The sequence below is a fragment of the Scyliorhinus torazame genome, chromosome 4 (genome assembly GCF_047496885.1).
Source record: "Scyliorhinus torazame isolate Kashiwa2021f chromosome 4, sScyTor2.1, whole genome shotgun sequence".
NCBI classification, from domain to species: domain Eukaryota; kingdom Metazoa; phylum Chordata; class Chondrichthyes; order Carcharhiniformes; family Scyliorhinidae; genus Scyliorhinus; species Scyliorhinus torazame.
In genome coordinates this window covers 373,859,359-373,875,473 of record NC_092710.1, presented here as the reverse complement: position 1 = coordinate 373,875,473, position 16,115 = coordinate 373,859,359, and the positions used below count along the sequence as shown (strand labels likewise).

The 16,115-nt window shown below is 53.8% G+C and overlaps 1 protein-coding gene across 4 annotated transcripts in view; it reads left to right on the top strand.

The window, feature by feature from the left end:
- Positions 1 to 16,115, top strand: part of LOC140411248 (phosphofurin acidic cluster sorting protein 1-like) — a 911,105-nt gene that overhangs the window by 312,560 nt on the left and 582,430 nt on the right. For all 4 annotated transcript variants that reach the window (XM_072500372.1, XM_072500373.1, XM_072500371.1 and 1 more), the window contains exons 3-4: positions 3,904 to 3,993; positions 5,680 to 5,805. In XM_072500372.1, the coding sequence (XP_072356473.1) occupies positions 3,904 to 3,993; positions 5,680 to 5,805 (216 nt within the window). The remainder of the gene's footprint in view (positions 1 to 3,903; positions 3,994 to 5,679; positions 5,806 to 16,115) is intronic.

Genomic DNA, 16,115 nt, shown 5'->3' with positions numbered 1-16,115 from the left:
ACCCTCTGACAGTGCAGCACTCCCTCAGTACTGACCCTCTGACAGTGCGGCACTCCCTCAGTACTGACCCTCTGACAGTGCGGGACTCCCTCAGTACTGACCCTCTGACAGTGCAGCACTCCCTCAGTACTGACCCTCTGACAGTGCAGCACTCCCTCAGTACTGACCGTCTGACAGTGCAGCACTCCCTCAGTACTGACCCTCTGACAGTGCGGCACTCCCTCAGTACTGACCCTCTGACAGTGCGGCACTCCCTCAGTACTGACCTTCTGACAGTGCAGCACTCCCTCAGTACTGACCCTCTGACAGTGCAGCACTCCCTCAGTACTGACCCTCTGACAGTGCGGCACTCCCTCAGTACTAACCTTCTGACAGTGCAGCACTCCCTCAGTACTGACCCTCTGACAGTGCAGCACTCCCTAAGTACTGACCCTCTGACAGTGCGGCACTCCCTCAGTACTGACCCTCTCACAATGCGGCACTCCCTCAGTACTGACACTCTGACAGTGCAGCGTTCCCTCAGAACTGACCCTCTGACAGTGCGGCACTCCCTCAGTACTGACCCTCTCACAATGCGGCACTCCCTCAGTACTGACACTCTGACAGTGCAGCGTTCCCTCAGCACTGACCCTCTGACAGTGCGGCACTCCCTCAGTACTGACCCTCTCACAATGCGGCACTCCCTCAGTACTGACCCTCTGACAGTGCAGCTCACCCTCAGTACTGACCCTCTGACAGTGCGGCACTCCCTCAGTACTGACCCTCTGACAGTGCGGCACTCACTCAGTACTGACCCTCTGACAGTGCGGCACTCCCTCAGTACTGACCCTCTGACAGTGCGGCACTCCCTCAGTACTGACCTTCTGACAGTGCAGCACTCCCTCAGTACTGACCCTCTGACAGTGCGGCACTCCCTCAGTACTGACCCTCTGACAGTGCGGGACTCCCTCAGTACTGACCCTCTGACAGTGCAGCACTCCCTCAGTACTGACCCTCTGACAGTGCAGCACTCCCTCAGTACTGACCGTCTGACAGTGCAGCACTCCCTCAGTACTGACCCTCTGACAGTGCGGCACTCCCTCAGTACTGACCCTCTGACAGTGCGGCACTCCCTCAGTACTGACCTTCTGACAGTGCAGCACTCCCTCAGTACTGACCCTCTGACAGTGCAGCACTCCCTCAGTACTGACCCTCTGACAGTGCGGCACTCCCTCAGTACTAACCTTCTGACAGTGCAGCACTCCCTCAGTACTGACCCTCTGACAGTGCAGCACTCCCTAAGTACTGACCCTCTGACAGTGCGGCACTCCCTCAGTACTGACTCTCTGACAGTGCAGCGTTCCCTCAGCACTGACCCTCTGACAGTGCGGCACTCCCTCAGTACTGACCCTCTCACAATGCGGCACTCCCTCAGTACTGACCCTCTGACAGTGCAGCTCACCCTCAGTACTGACCCTCTGACAGTGCGGCACTCCCTCAGTACTGACCCTCTGACAGTGCGGCACTCCCTCAGTACTGACCCTCTGACAGTGCGGCACTCCCTCAGTACTGACCCTCTGACAGTGCGGCATTCCCTCAGTACAGACCCTCTGACAGTGCAGCACTCCCTCAGTACTGACCCTCTGACAGTGCGGCACTCCCTCAGTACTCACCCTCTTACAGTGCAGCACTCCCTCAGCACTGACCCTCTGACAGTGCAGCACTCCCTCAGTACTGACCCTCTGACAGTGCAGCACTCCCTCAGTACTGACCCTCTGACAGTGCAGCTCTCCCTCAGTACTGACCCTCTGACAGTGCGGCACTCCCTCAGTGGACAGTCTTTGCTGGAGTCAGCAGATGAGTTATGCAGTTTCCCGAGCCTCTGACCTGCTGTGGTAGCCGCAGTATTTATATGGATGGTTCAATTTCTGGACAATGGGTGACACGATGTCATGGTGGTTAGCACTGCTGCCTCACAGCGCCAGGGACCCAGGCTCGATTACGGTCTTGGGTGACTGTATGGAGTTTGCACGTCCCCGGTTTCCCCCGGGTGCTCCGGTTTCCTCCCACAGTCCGTAGGTGTGCAGGTTAGGTAGATTTGCCGTGCTAAATTGCCCCTTAGTGTCTCTTAGGTTAGGTGGGGTTACAGAGGTGTGGAGTGGGCCTGGGTAGGGTGCTCTTTCAGAGGGTTGGTGCAGACTCAGTGGGCTGAATGGCCTTCTTCTGCACTGTATGGATTCTGTAACCCCCCCCCCCCAGGATCCTGAGGAATTCAGTGACGGTAATACCATTGAATGGCAAGGGGCAATGGTTGGACTCTGTCTTGTTGGAGATGGTCATTGCCTGGCGTTGTGAGGCGTGAATGTTAGAGTCATGGGGGTCTGCAGCACAGGATAGGCTCTTCGGCCAATCGCGCCTGCGCCAGTTAAAACAGCCACCTATTTTCCCATTTTTCCAGCACTTGGCTGCTTTGGCATCGCAAGTGCCCATCTAAATACTTCTCATATCTTACGAGGGTTCCCACCTCCAACATCCTTTCAGGCAGCGAGTTCCAGGCTCCCACCCCCCTCTGGGTGAAAAGGTTTTACTCACACCCCTCTAAACCTCCTGCCCCTCACCTTAAATCTCTGCCCCCTGGTCATTGACCCCTTCACCAAGGGTAAAAGTTTCTTCCTGTCTACTCTATGTATGTCCCTCATAATTTTATCTCAATCATGTCCCCCCTCAGTCTCATTTTCACTTTTCAGCCCAAGCCTGGAATTTGTCCAGGGCCTGAATTTTCAGGATCGCGAGCACTCAGTGCCCACCATTCTGAGAGTCAGTGGGGAACACATCCCTGCCATCTCTAACAGGTCCGCTGCCATTTTATACTCAATTGGCCGCAGGCAGAAGTTCCATCCATCCTTGGACAGAAGTCCTGCTTTGGAGAGCTGTCCGCAGTCAGGTTGGGCGACAGCTCTCCAGCCCTTCCCGGCACAGTGCTGCAGTGGCCGGACGAAGTACTGCAGCACTGTGCCTGATCCCAAGGCCCTGGACGGCACTTCAGAATCCAGCATGGACCAATAATCCAGGTACTCAGGCTAGGAGAGAAGGTGACTTGTAGTGAGGAGGACTCAATATGGGCTTCAACTCTTTAATTATCTTATCATTTATATAATTTTATATACTTAGAATTTGCTATTGGTTCATTTCTGTGCGCCCAATGATGTGCCAAACACCAGAATGTGCACCAAAACGCCACAGATCAGCATCAAGTCGGAGTATTCACCCATGCCTGTTAGTAAGTGGTTTGTTCAGCTTGTACATCCAGGTAAGAAACCCCAGGGGGATTAATAGGGAAGGAGATATCCTGAAGCACATCTGTTTGCTGTTTGCAGCTGTTGAACTGTCTGCCACATCGGCGGCAGCTTGGAAACAGGTAAGATGCCCCCTCTCTCTGGCACAGAAATAAACGGTTCCACTCCTACATGTCTGAACACATTGAGCGCAGCTCCACCAACTGGCTCCTTCTCTCACTCTCCCGCAATCTGGGGCTTGCGATGTTTGGCATTATGGCTGTGTTGTCTTACTCAGAACGGCACTTTGAGATCCTGTTTCACTGTAACACCAATGTGCTCCAGCATCGCCATTGGGCCCTGTTTGCAGCATTCCTAATCTGTTCAGGAGCAAGCAGTGGCTTCAAATGGCAGAGGTGTCACTGGGTGTAGGGGCTGGTTTAGCACTGTGGGCTAACACAGCTGGCTTGTAATGCAGAACAAGACCAGCAGTGTGGGTTCAATTCCCGTACCGGCCTCTCCGAACAGGCGCCGGAATGTGGCGACTAGGGGCTTTTCATTGAAGCCTACTTGTGACAATAAGCGATTATTATTATTATTTATACAGCATGCTGAATAACGCAACTCTCTCTCTTTCTGGTCAATGTAGGGCTCGAAGCGAATCCTGAGATCGAATGAATACCTCCTCCCCCCAGGTGGTCTGATGGAGACGGAGTTAGAGCTCACATTTTCCTTGCAGGTATCGACTATACACAGACACTTTGTCACTTTCTGTTGTGAAAGGACAATTTTAGTTAACTTTTCTGGAAGATTAAGTGAGGAGGTAGCCACCTGTCTGCTCGTGTGTCTTCCTGGGTTATCAGAATAGTTGCAATGGGTTGGAACTGTCCCATTTCCAGAACTAAACCAGGTATCGTCTGTGGATAGGATGTATGGGCTTCCCTCTTTTGTATCACATGGTGAGTTCCTGCTTTTCATCCAGATCTGCACACCAATTTCTCAATCAGAAACCGCTTCATACCCGCCGCTCTGGGGATTCCAGAGGGTCCCCCCCCCCTCTGAAAGGGGCACCCGCTGCTCTGGGGCACTGGGTTGATGTGCCAGTCGGGCAGTTACAATTGACTTTAATGCCCTTTAGACTCAAAGGGCTGCTGCTCCACTGCCCAATGATTGGTGATGGAAGTGTAGATGTCAGGTGAGGAAAGGATTAGACCTGGCTTTGGCAGAAAAGCTGTCATGTTTATTATTCAGGCCTGCTCAGTTAGTGGACAACTCCCATACTTTTCAAGAGATGAGACAGAGGAGAGAAAAAGGATGTCACGGTAGCACAGTGGTTAGCACTGTTGCTTCACAGCGGCAGGGTCCCAGGTTCGCTTCCGGCTTGGGTCACTGTCTGTGTGGAATCTGCACGTTCCCCCCGTGTGTGCGTGGGTTTCCTCCGGATGCTCCGGTTTCCTCCCACAGTCCAAAGATGTGCAGGTTTGGTGGATTGACCGTGCTAAATTGCTCTTATTTACCAAAAAAGGTTGGCTGTGGTTGCTGGGTTACGGGGATAGGGTGGAGGTGTGGGCTTGGGCGGGGTGCCCTTTCCAGGGACCAGTGCAGACTCGTTGGGCCGAACGGCCTTCTGCACTGTAATTCTATGATTCTATGAACTGAGTCCTGAGTCGTGCTACTTGTGGGAGTTCCTGGTCCCAGCCTTGCCACAGTGGGAAGCCTTGCTCTGAATGAGAGTCACTCCTAGGCCATTCCTGCATGCCATCCAGCATCTATTTCAGAGCAGGCCAACTGCCTGCTAAAGGAGGCAGTGTCGCAGTGATATTGTCACTGGGCTAGTAATCCAGAGAGCCAGGGTAAACCTCTGGGGACCAGAGTTCAAATCCCACCACGGCCGATGTGAAATTAGAATTCAATAAAATGATGGCCATGAAATCATTGTCGATTGTTGTAAAAATCCATCTGTTCACAAATGTCCTTCAGGGAAGGAAATCTGCCGCCCTTACCCGGTCTGGCCTACACGTGACTCCAGACCCACAGCTAAACTGCCCTCCAAAACGGCTGAGCCAAACACTCAGTTCAAGGGTAATTAGGGATGGACAATAAATGCTGTCCCAGTCAGCAATGCCCACACCCTGAGAATGATTAATCTTCTTCAGCATGCGACTCACCTTAAATGTTCTTGAATCTATCTGGCTGCTGAATGAGGTACTAACATGATACTGGACGAATTCGGCAGCCAGCATCGGAGCGACGGGGCGGGACTCACGCCGCCCCCCCTCCCGGCGATTCTCTGACCCGGCGGGGGGTCGGAGAATCCCTCCCGAGGTGTTTGACTTTGAGGGAACCAATGTGCTCAGTGAGGCAACTTTTCTGTGGTTTTGGTTATGTTGAACTAAAAGTCTGTTCCGTTCTGTTCCATTGTCAGTATCCCCACTTCCTGAAGAGAGATGCAAACAAACTACAGATAATGTTGCAGAGGAGGAAGAGGTATAAAAACCGCACCATTCTGGGCTACAAGACGCTGGCGTTGGGGACCATCGATATGGCTGAGGTACGCTTTCACTGCCCCACGTTACCAAGACGATTCCCTTGTCATTCTCCTTCTCAATCAGAGGGCAGCCTTTCTCCAGCTCGGAAGAAGTCATACGGACTTGAAACGTTAACTCTCTCCACAGACGCTGCCAGACCTGCTGAGTATTTCCTGCATTTTCTGTTTTTATTCCACGTATTGTCACTTGCATCACCGTATCTGTGTTTATTGGAGGCTGACCCAAGTGGATATTATTAACGTGAGACTAGACTGAAAGTCAGCAGGCTAGTCAATACCAGGGAACAGAGGTGATCCTCGCAGTGTTCCCTCTGACTGGTTCAAGTCTCACTCCAGGACGTGAGCACAAAACTACAAGCTGAGAGAATGCTGCACTGTCAGAGGTCCAGGGCTGAATTCTCCGCCGTCGGGAGTCTCCGTTTTGCCGGCGCCCGGGGGTTTCCTGACGGCGTGGGGCTGCCGCACAATGGGAAACCCCATTGACCAGTCGGCGTAACGGAGCACCCCGCCGGCGTGCCGCGGAAATCTGGTGCGACGGGACGGAGAATCCCGGTCCTTGTCTTTTGGGTGAGACACTAACCAAGGCCCAGTCTGTCTTCGCAGGTAAATGTAAAAGGTAGGGTGACTATTTGAAGACGATCAGAGGAGTTCACCCCAGTGTCTTGTCGATATTTATTCCTCAAAGAACATCATAAAAACAGACTATCTGGACGTCATCACGTTGCAATTTGTGGTCTCTTGCTGTGAAATGTATAGAGCAATGGGATATGGCCTTTCCAATCACTTCATCAGGTGCCATATATTGTTAAACAGGAGCAACACTGTGCATAGAAATATTTAACTATTGTTAACATACACTCCAGCCCAGGCTACTTACTTTGTTAAGAATTAAAATTACATATTTGAGGGGGAAGTTCATATCTGGGGAATGTGAGGCCACTGGAGCCGAGCCCCACAACATCCAAAACCATTCTGGGCAGAGAGACGTCCAGATGTCCACTGCCCTTTGAAGAAACTCTTCTCACGTTCGCTGCTCATGTTGTAGCTTTTATTTTAAGGTTTGCCACCATGTGCTGGATTTTCTACAGAAAGACGAGGATGTATTCCACTCCGCTCCCATCCAAACCAGAAGCAACTGCTTTAGTCAGAACTCACTTGCAACAGGAGACTCCAAAGGACAATACAGCACAGGAACAGGCCCTTCGGCCCTCCAAGCCTGTACTGGTCATGATACCACCCTTGGCCAAAACCCTCAGCACTTCCTTGTGCCGTGTCCCTCTATACCCGTCCTATCCATGTGTTTGTCAAGATGCCCTTTGAACACTGTTAACGTATCTGCTTCCACAACCTCCCCTGGCAACGCGTTCCAGGCACTCACCACCCTAAAGAGGACAGTGGAAATGCTTTAAGGATGTCCTCAAAGCATCCCTGAGGATGTCAAACATCCCAGCTGGCTCATAGGAATCCCTGACTGTGCAAGGTGGAGAACACTCATCCGAGGAGATACCAAACGCATTGATAGACTTTGTTGGGAATGTGCAGAGGGATTGCACAATCCTTCAAACAAGCCAAGCACTCAACCCTTCATGCTCCACCTACCCTACATGTGGCAGAGTCAGGAGACTCATATTGGACTTATCAGCCATCTCAGAGCCCATCAAACCAGATTGGGGGCAAGTCATCCTCTATCCTGAACGACTGCCAAGAAGAATTTCCCCATCAGTCTACTGCTCCCCCCCCCCCCCACCCCCGGCCCCTAACACCAGAGGGGAATTTTGTCCCCCGGCCCCTAACACCAGAGGGGAATTTTGTAGCTTCCTGAAGACATGTCATACAGGAAATAATTTCTCTTTATCCAACAAGAGGGAAAAACATACTTGATCTCATCCTCACCAACCTGCCTGCTGCAGATGCATCTGTCCATGACAGGATCGGTAAGAGGACCACCGCACAGTCCTTGTGGAGATAAAGCTGCATCCTCAAATTGGGGACACCCTCCATCGTGTTGTGTGGCACTACCACCATGGGATAGATTGTGGACAGAGCTAGCAGCTCCAGACTGGGCATCCATGAGGTGCTGTGGGCCATCAGCAGCAGCAGAATCTGCAACCTTCTGGGCCCGGCTTATCCTCCAAGCCAAGGGATCAGCCTTGGTTCAATTAAATGTGCAGGGTGGCATGCCAGGAGCAACACCAGGCATACCGAAAAATGAGGGTGTCTACCTGGTGAAGCTACAGCACAGGACTAACTGCATGCCGAACGGCCTAAGCAGCAAGTAATAGACAGAACTAAGCGACCCCGTCATCCTCCGGTGACGGGGATGTGCTGAGCAGACGGGAGAAAGGTGGCTCTCCTCCAGGGATAGTGTAGCCACCTAAATTGGCCAACTCCCGATTTAAAATGGCGAACGGCAAAGGCTGATGGGAAAGTCAGCCAACAAGACAGAAACCAGCGGCTGCAGGTTTGCTGTGTATTTACCTCTGCAAAAGCCAGACAACATCGATACCAGCGACCATCAGCATAACAATGTAGCAGCCATCTGCATACTGATGAGCAATCCCCGGGAACAATAAGTAACATTTTGGACAAAGCAAAGCCAGACTCCCCGGCGCCAGCAGGAGCCAACACAAAGGAAGTGAACGAGCACCTCAAGACCGCCCATCGATCAGGGAACCGCTCCAGTATTGGAGAAAATCGAACCAAGCGATTGGGACAAAGTCCAATCACTTGGGACCAGGTACAGGGTCCGCCCCGAAAGGCGGGAAGCCCCTGGGGACTATAAGAGTTAAGCCCCAAGTTCAAATCGCTCTCTTCACCTCTTCTTCCTGCCCGGGTCACCCAGCAACACAAACCAACATTGACCGTGACCGGTGCAATGATCGTCGACTGACGTAAGTCTTAATTCAACGCTCGCTACGAGATAGGCGTTCCTAGCTACCAATCCATACCAACTTCGAATCCCGCAGACTCAGAACCCGAACGAAAGGCCATTTGTTCCCCTGACCTGGTGGGCCAGTCCAAAGTTAAGTATAGGCCTGTTAGTTGTAGAAGTAGCTTAGACGTAGAATTTGTGCATGAGTAGCGATTACTGTGTAGAATAAATGTGCTTTGATTTAAATCTTACTAATCGGTGTATTGGGTTATTGATCATTACTCGGACTTGAACCTCGTGGCGGTATCAAAGATACCTGGCGACTCGAGAGCAACAGTAATAAAACAGAGCAATTGAACCAAGGAGAAAATCAGAACAATAGTCAGCATGTCTTTGTCAGAGGGAGGTCATGCCTAACAAATTTGATTGAATTTTTTGAGCATGTAACCAAGGTATAGATGAGGGTAGTGTAGTTGATGTAGTTTACATGGATTTCAGCAAAGCCTTTGACAAGACCCCACAAGGGAGACTTACAAAGGCAAATGCACATGGCATTAGGGGCTGGTTTAGCACAGTGGACTAAACAGCTGGCTTGTAATGCAGAACAAGGCCAGCAGTGCGGATTCAATTCCCGTACCGGACTCCCTGAACAGGCGCCGGAATGTGGCGACTAGGGGCTTTTCATAGTAACGTAATTGAAGCCTACTTGTAACAATAAGCGATTACTATTACTACTACAGGGTGATTTGATAAAATGGATTGAAAGCTGATTTAGCTGTAGGAGACAGAGGGTGATGACAGACGGCTGCGTTAGTGACTGGAAGACAGTGCCCAGTGGTGTACCACAGGGATCTGTGCTGGGTCCCCTATAGTTTGTCATTTATATAAATGACACAGATGACTATGTGGGGGTAGGATCAGTAAGTTTGCGGATGACACAAAGACTGGCCGGGTGGTTAACAGTGAGGTTGAGTCTCTTGGGTACAGGAAGATATCGACGGGAAGGTCAAATAGGCGGATTAGTCCAGATGGAATTTAAGCCTGAAAAGTGTGAGGTGACACACTTTGGAAGGAGTAATTTAACAAGGAATTATACTGTGGAAGATCCGCCACTGGGAAGTTCCGGGGAACAAAGGGACCTTGGTGTGTTTGTCCATAGATCTCTGAAGGGAGAGGGCAGGTTAATAGGGGGAGTGGAAAAGGCAAATGGGACACTGGCTTTTCTCAATCGGGACATAGATTACAAGAGCAGGGAGGTGATGTTGGAGTTGTACAGAACATTGGTGAGGACACAGCTGGAGTACTGTGTGTAATTCTGGGCACCACATTATAGGAAGGAGGGGGTGCTGGAGGGGGTGCAGAGGAGATTCACCAGGATGGTGCCTGGGACGGAACATTTCAGTTATGAAGAGAGGTTGGGGCTTGGGTTGTTTTCGCTGGAGCAGAGAAGACTGAGGGGCGATCTGATTGAGGTGGACAAGGTTATGAGGGGCATGGACAGGGGGGATAGGGAGCAGCTGGTCCCCTTAGTTGAAGGGTCGGTTACGAGGGGGACACAAGTTCAAGGTGAGGGGTGGGAGGTTTAGGGGGATTTGAGGGAAAACTTTTTTACCCAGAGAGTGGTTACAGCCTGGAACGCGCTGCCTGGGCGGGGGGTGGGGGGGGGTGGGGGGGGGGGTAGAGGCGGAATGCCTCACATCCTTTAAAACCTGGATCAGCACTTGGCGCGTCTTAACATTCAAGGCTATGGACCAAGTGCTAGCAAATGGGATTAGGTGGGCAGGTCAGGGCCTTTCACGTGTCGGTACAGACCCGATGAGCTGAACGGCCTCTTCTGCACTGTCATATTCTGTGAAGTCAGTCACCTGATGTATATCTGGCTCCACCTACTGGCAGAGGGACATAACTGTCAGCTTTATACATTTGTACAATTATATACAGTTATATACTGATATGCATATGTGTATGTCACCACAGGGGTGAGAATGGTGAGGTGCCGAAATGGGTGTGGAGGGCGGCAGGGTGGCACAGTGGTTAGCACTGCTGCCTCACTGCTGAGGACCCAGGTTCGATCCGGGTCACTGCCCCTGTCGAGTTTGCATTCTCCCCGTGTCTGCGTGGGTGTGATGAACGGTTACTGTATTACTGTACCCTTATCATCATGTAAGGTGATGTCCCCTTTAAGACCGGGCTTGGAACCCTGGGGGACTCGGCCTCCGGCTCCGCCCACATGGGAGCCGTATGTAAGGGGCCGTCTTGTGGGCGGCACCCAGTAAGCACCCGTCTCGGCACCAGGTCAGTTCTTTACCGTTTTACTCTCTAGGCGTCGTTATTGAGGGTACAACAATTTAATAAGCTATACTACATCAGGATGGACGCAGGCCTAAAACCAGAGAAGATCAATCTGGAAGCACGGACACCGGAGGCAAAATATATTTTTAAATACTGGCTCCGATGCTTCGAGGCCTACCTGGGCACCTCAGAGACTCACATCCTGGGGCCACGCAAGCTGCGCCTACTCTACGTCCGTGTGAGTCACAGAATCTCCGCCTGCACCAAATTCCCACTCTGCCCCGAGTTCCCACTCTGCCCCGAGTTCCCGCTCTGCACCAAAATCACGCTGCACCGAATTCCCACTCTGCACTGAATTCCCGCTCTGCACCAAATTCCCACTCTGCACCGAGTTCCCGCTCTGCACCAAATTCCCACTCTGCACCGAGTTCCCCGCTCTGCACCGAGTTCCCACTCTGCACCAAGTTCCCACTCTGCACCGAGTTCCCCGCTCTGCACCGAGTTCCCACTCTGCACCGAATTCCCGCTCTGCACCGAGTTCCCCACTCTGCACTGAGTTCTCACTCTGCCCCGAGTTCCCACTCTGCCCCGAGTTCCCACTCTGCACCGAGTTCCCACTCTGCACCAAATTCCCGCTCTGGACCGAGTTCCCCCTCTGCACCGAGTTCCCCCTCTGCACCGAGTTCCCGCTCTGCCCCGAGTTCCCGCTCTGCCCCGAGTTCCCCGCTCTGCACTGAATCCCCACTGTATACCGAGTTCCCACTCTGCCCCGAGTTCCCACTCTGCCCCGAGTTCCCACTCTGCCCCGAGTTCCCACTCTGCACCGAATTCCCGCTCTGCACCGAATTCCCGCTCTGCACCGAATTCCCGCTCTGCACCGAGTTCCCGCTCTGCCCCGAGTTCCCCGCTCTGCACTGAATTCCCACTCTGTACCAAGTTCCCACTCTGCCCCGAGTTCCCACTCTGCACCGAATTCCCACTCTGCACCGAATTCCCGCTCTGCCCCGAGTTCCCGCTCTACACCGAATTCCCACTCTGCACCAAATTCCCACTCTGCACCGAGTTCCCACTCTGCACCGAATTCCCACTCTGCCCCGAGTTCCCACTCTGCACCGATTCCCCGCTCTGCACCGAATTTCCACTCTGCCCCGAGTTCCCGCTCTGCACCAAAATCACGCTGCACCGAATTCCCACTCTGCACTGAATTCCCGCTCTGCACCAAATTCCCACTCTGCACCGAGTTCCCGCTCAGCACCAAATTCCCACTCTGCACTGAATTCCCACTCTGCACCGAATTCCCACTCTGCACCGAATTCCCACTCTGCACCAAATTCCCGCTCTGCACCGAGTTCCCCCTCTGCACCAAGTTCCCGCTCTGCCCCGAGTTCCCCGCTCTGCACTGAATTCCCTCTCTGCCCCGAGTTCCCTCTCTGCCCCGAGTTCCCACTCTGCCCCGAATTCCCACTCTGCACCGAATTCCCGCTCTGCACCGAGTTCCCCGCTCTGCCCCGAGTTCCCACTCTGCCCCGAGTTCCCACTCTGCCCCGAGTTCCCACTCTGCCCCGAGTTCCCACTCTGCACCAAAATCACGCTGCACCGAATTCCCACTCTGCACCGAGTTCCCACTCTGCCCCGAGTTCCCGCTCTGCACCAAAATCACGCTGCACCGAATTCCCACTCTGCACTGAATTCCCGCTCTGCACCAAATTCCCACTCTGCACCGAGTTCCCGCTCTGCACCAAATTCCCACTCTGCACCGAATTCCCGCTCTGCCCCGAGTTCCCACTCTGCACCGAATTCCCACTCTGCACCGAATTCCCACTCTGCACCGAATTCCCGCTCTGCACCAAAATCCCACTCTGCACCGAATTCCCACTCTGCACCGTATTCCCACTCAGCACCGAGTTCCGGCTCTGCCCCGAGTTCCCCGCTCTGCACCGATTTCCCGCTCTGCACCGAATTCCCACTCTGCACCGAGTTCCCACTCTGCCCCGAGTTCCCGCTCTGCACCAAAATCACGCTCTGCACTGAATTCCCGCTCTGCAACAAATTCCCACTCTGCACCGAGTTCCCACTCTGCACCGAGTTCCCACTCTGCACCAAATTCCCACTCTGCACCGTATTCCCACTCTGCATCGAGTTCCCACTCTGCCCCGAGTTCCCCGCTCTGCACCGAATTCCCAATCTGCACCGAATTCCTGCTCTGCACCAAATTCCCACTCTGCACCGAATTCCCGCTCTGCACCGAGTTCCCCGCTCTGCACCGAGTTCCCCGCTCTGCACCGAGTTCCCCGCTCTGCACCGAGTTCCCCGCTCTGCACCGAGTTCTCCGCTCTGCACCGAGTTCTCCGCTCTGCACCGAGTTCTCCGCTCTGCACCGAGTTCTCCGCTCTGCACCGAGTTCTCCGCTCTGCACCGAGTTCTCCGCTCTGCACCGAGTTCCCCGCTCTGCACCGAGTTCCCCGCTCTGCACCGAGTTCCCCGCTCTGCACCGAGTTCCCACTCTGCCCCGAGTTCCCACTCTGCCCCGAGTTCCCACTCTGCACCGAGTTCCCACTCAGCACCAAATTCCCCCTCTGCACCAAGTTCCCCTTCTGCACCGAGTTCCCCTTCTGCACCGAGTTCCCCCTCTGCACCGAGTTCCCCCTCTGCACCGAGTTCCCCCTCTGCACCGAGTTCCCCCTCTGCACCGAGTTCCCCCTCTGCACCGAGTTCCCCCTCTGCACCGAGTTCCCCCTCTGCACCGAGTTCCCCCTCTGCACCGAGTTCCCCCTCTGCACCGAGTTCCCCGCTCTGCACCGAATTCCCACTCTGTACCGAGTTCCCACTCTGCCCCGGGTTCCCACTCTGCCCCGAGTTCCCACTCTGCACCGAATTCCCACTTTGCACCGAATTCCCGCTCTGCACCGAATTCCCGCTCTGCCCCGTGTTCCCCGCTCTGCACGGAGTTCCCGCTCTGCCCCGAGTTCCCCGCTCTGCCCCGAGTTCCCCGCTCTGCCCCGAGTTCCCACTCTGTACCAAAATCCCACTCTGCACCGAGTTCCCGCTCTGCACGAATTCCCGCTCTGCACGAATTCCCGCTCTGCACCGAATTCCCAATCTGCACTGAATTCCCGCTCTGCACCGAATTCCCACTCTGCACCGAATTCCCACTCTGCACCGAATTCCCACTCTGCACCTAGTTCCCGCTCTGCACCGAATTCCCACTCTGCACCAAGTTCCCGCTCTGCACCGAATTCCCGCTCTGCAACAAATTCCCACTCTGCACCGAGTTCCCACTCTGCACCAAATTCCCGCTCTGCACCGAATTCCCGCTCTGCACCGAGTTCCCGCTCTGCACCGAATTCCCGCTCTGCACCAAATTCCCACTCTGCACCGAATTCCCACTCTGCACCGAATTCCCACTCTGCACCGAGTTCCCACTCTGCACCAAAATCCCACTCTGCACCGAGTTCCCGCTTTGCACGAATTCCCGCTTTGCACGAATTCCCGCTCTGCACGAATTCCCACCCTGCACCGAATTCCCACTCTGCACCGAGTTCCCACTCTGCACCGAGTTCCCACTCTGCACCGAATTCCCACTCTGCACCGAATTCCCACTCTGCACCGAAATGCCATTCTGCACCGAGTTCCCGCTCTGCACCAAATTCCCACTCAGCACCGAATTCCTACTCTGCACCGAGTCCCTACTCTGCACCAAATTCCCACTCTGCACCGAATTCCCACCATGCACCGAGTTCCCGTTCTGCACCGAATTCCGTCTCTGCACCGAATTCCCACTCTGCGTCGAATTCCCACTCTGCCCCGAGTCCCCACTCTGCGCCGAATTCCCACTCTGCACCGAATTCCCCGCTCTGCACCGAATTCCCACTCAGCACCGAATTCGTACTCTGCACCGAGTCCCTACTCTGCACCAAATTCCCACTCTGCACCGAATTCCCACCATGCACCGAGTTCCCGCTCTGCACCGAATTCCCACTCTGCGTCGAATTCCCGCACTGCACCGAATTTCCGCTCTGCACCAATTTACCGCTCTGGACCGAATTCCCGCTCTGCACTGAGTTCCCGCTCTGCACCGAATTCCCAAACTGCACCGAATTCCCGCTCTGCATCGAATTCCCACTCTGCACCGAGTTCCCACTCTGCACCGAATTCCCGCTCTGCTCCGAGTTCCCACTCTGCACCGAATTCCCACTCTGCACCAAAATCCCGCTCTGCACCGAGTCCCACTCTGCACCGAGTTCCCACTGTGCACCGAATTCCCGCTCTGCACTGAATACCCACTCTGCACCGAGTTCCCACTCTGCACCGAATTCCCACTCTGCACCGAGTTCCCACTCTTCCCCGAGTTCCCGCTCTGCACCGAATTCCCACTCTGCACCGAATTCCCACTCTGCACCGAATTCCCACTCTGCATCAAATTCCCGCTCTGCACCGAATTCCCACTCTGCACCGAATTCCCACTCTGCACCGAATTCCCGCTCTGCTCCAAAATCCCGCTCTGCACCGAGTTCCCACTCTGCACCGAGTTCCCACTCTGCGTCGAGTTCCCACTCTGCGTCGAATTCCCACTCTTCACCGAGTCCCCGCTCTGCACCGAATCCCCACTCTGCGTCGAATTCCCACTCTGCACCGAATTCCCACTCTGCACCGAGTTCCTGCTCTGCACCGAATTCCTACTCTGCACCGAATTCCCACTCTGCACTGAATTCCCGCTCTGCACCAAATTCCTACTCTGCACCGAATTCCCACTCTGCACCGAATTCCCACACTGTACCGAATTCCCAAGTTGAAAACTTCCTCTGTCTGTGCCTCTGTTCTGATGTGGCCTCTCCCACTGCTCGTGCGCAAAGCTCACTGGTCAAACTATTCATCCAAGACACCCCATGTAATGTGAAATATAGAAGAGATTGGTCAGTTGTGGATATACAACATCTTCCCTTGAAATGATGGGTAGGTGCAAGGACATTGTGATACATGGGGAAAACACGAGGAAATAACGATAAAGATAATGAATGTGATCTGGCCCAGCCTTTGACAACCTTCTCTGACGGAACAGTATTGGGAGGGCCACCATTAGATAACAATTGTTATCCAACCTGTGTTGCGGGAATATTTAAAGTGTTTCATCGTTTGGTTCAGATCACTG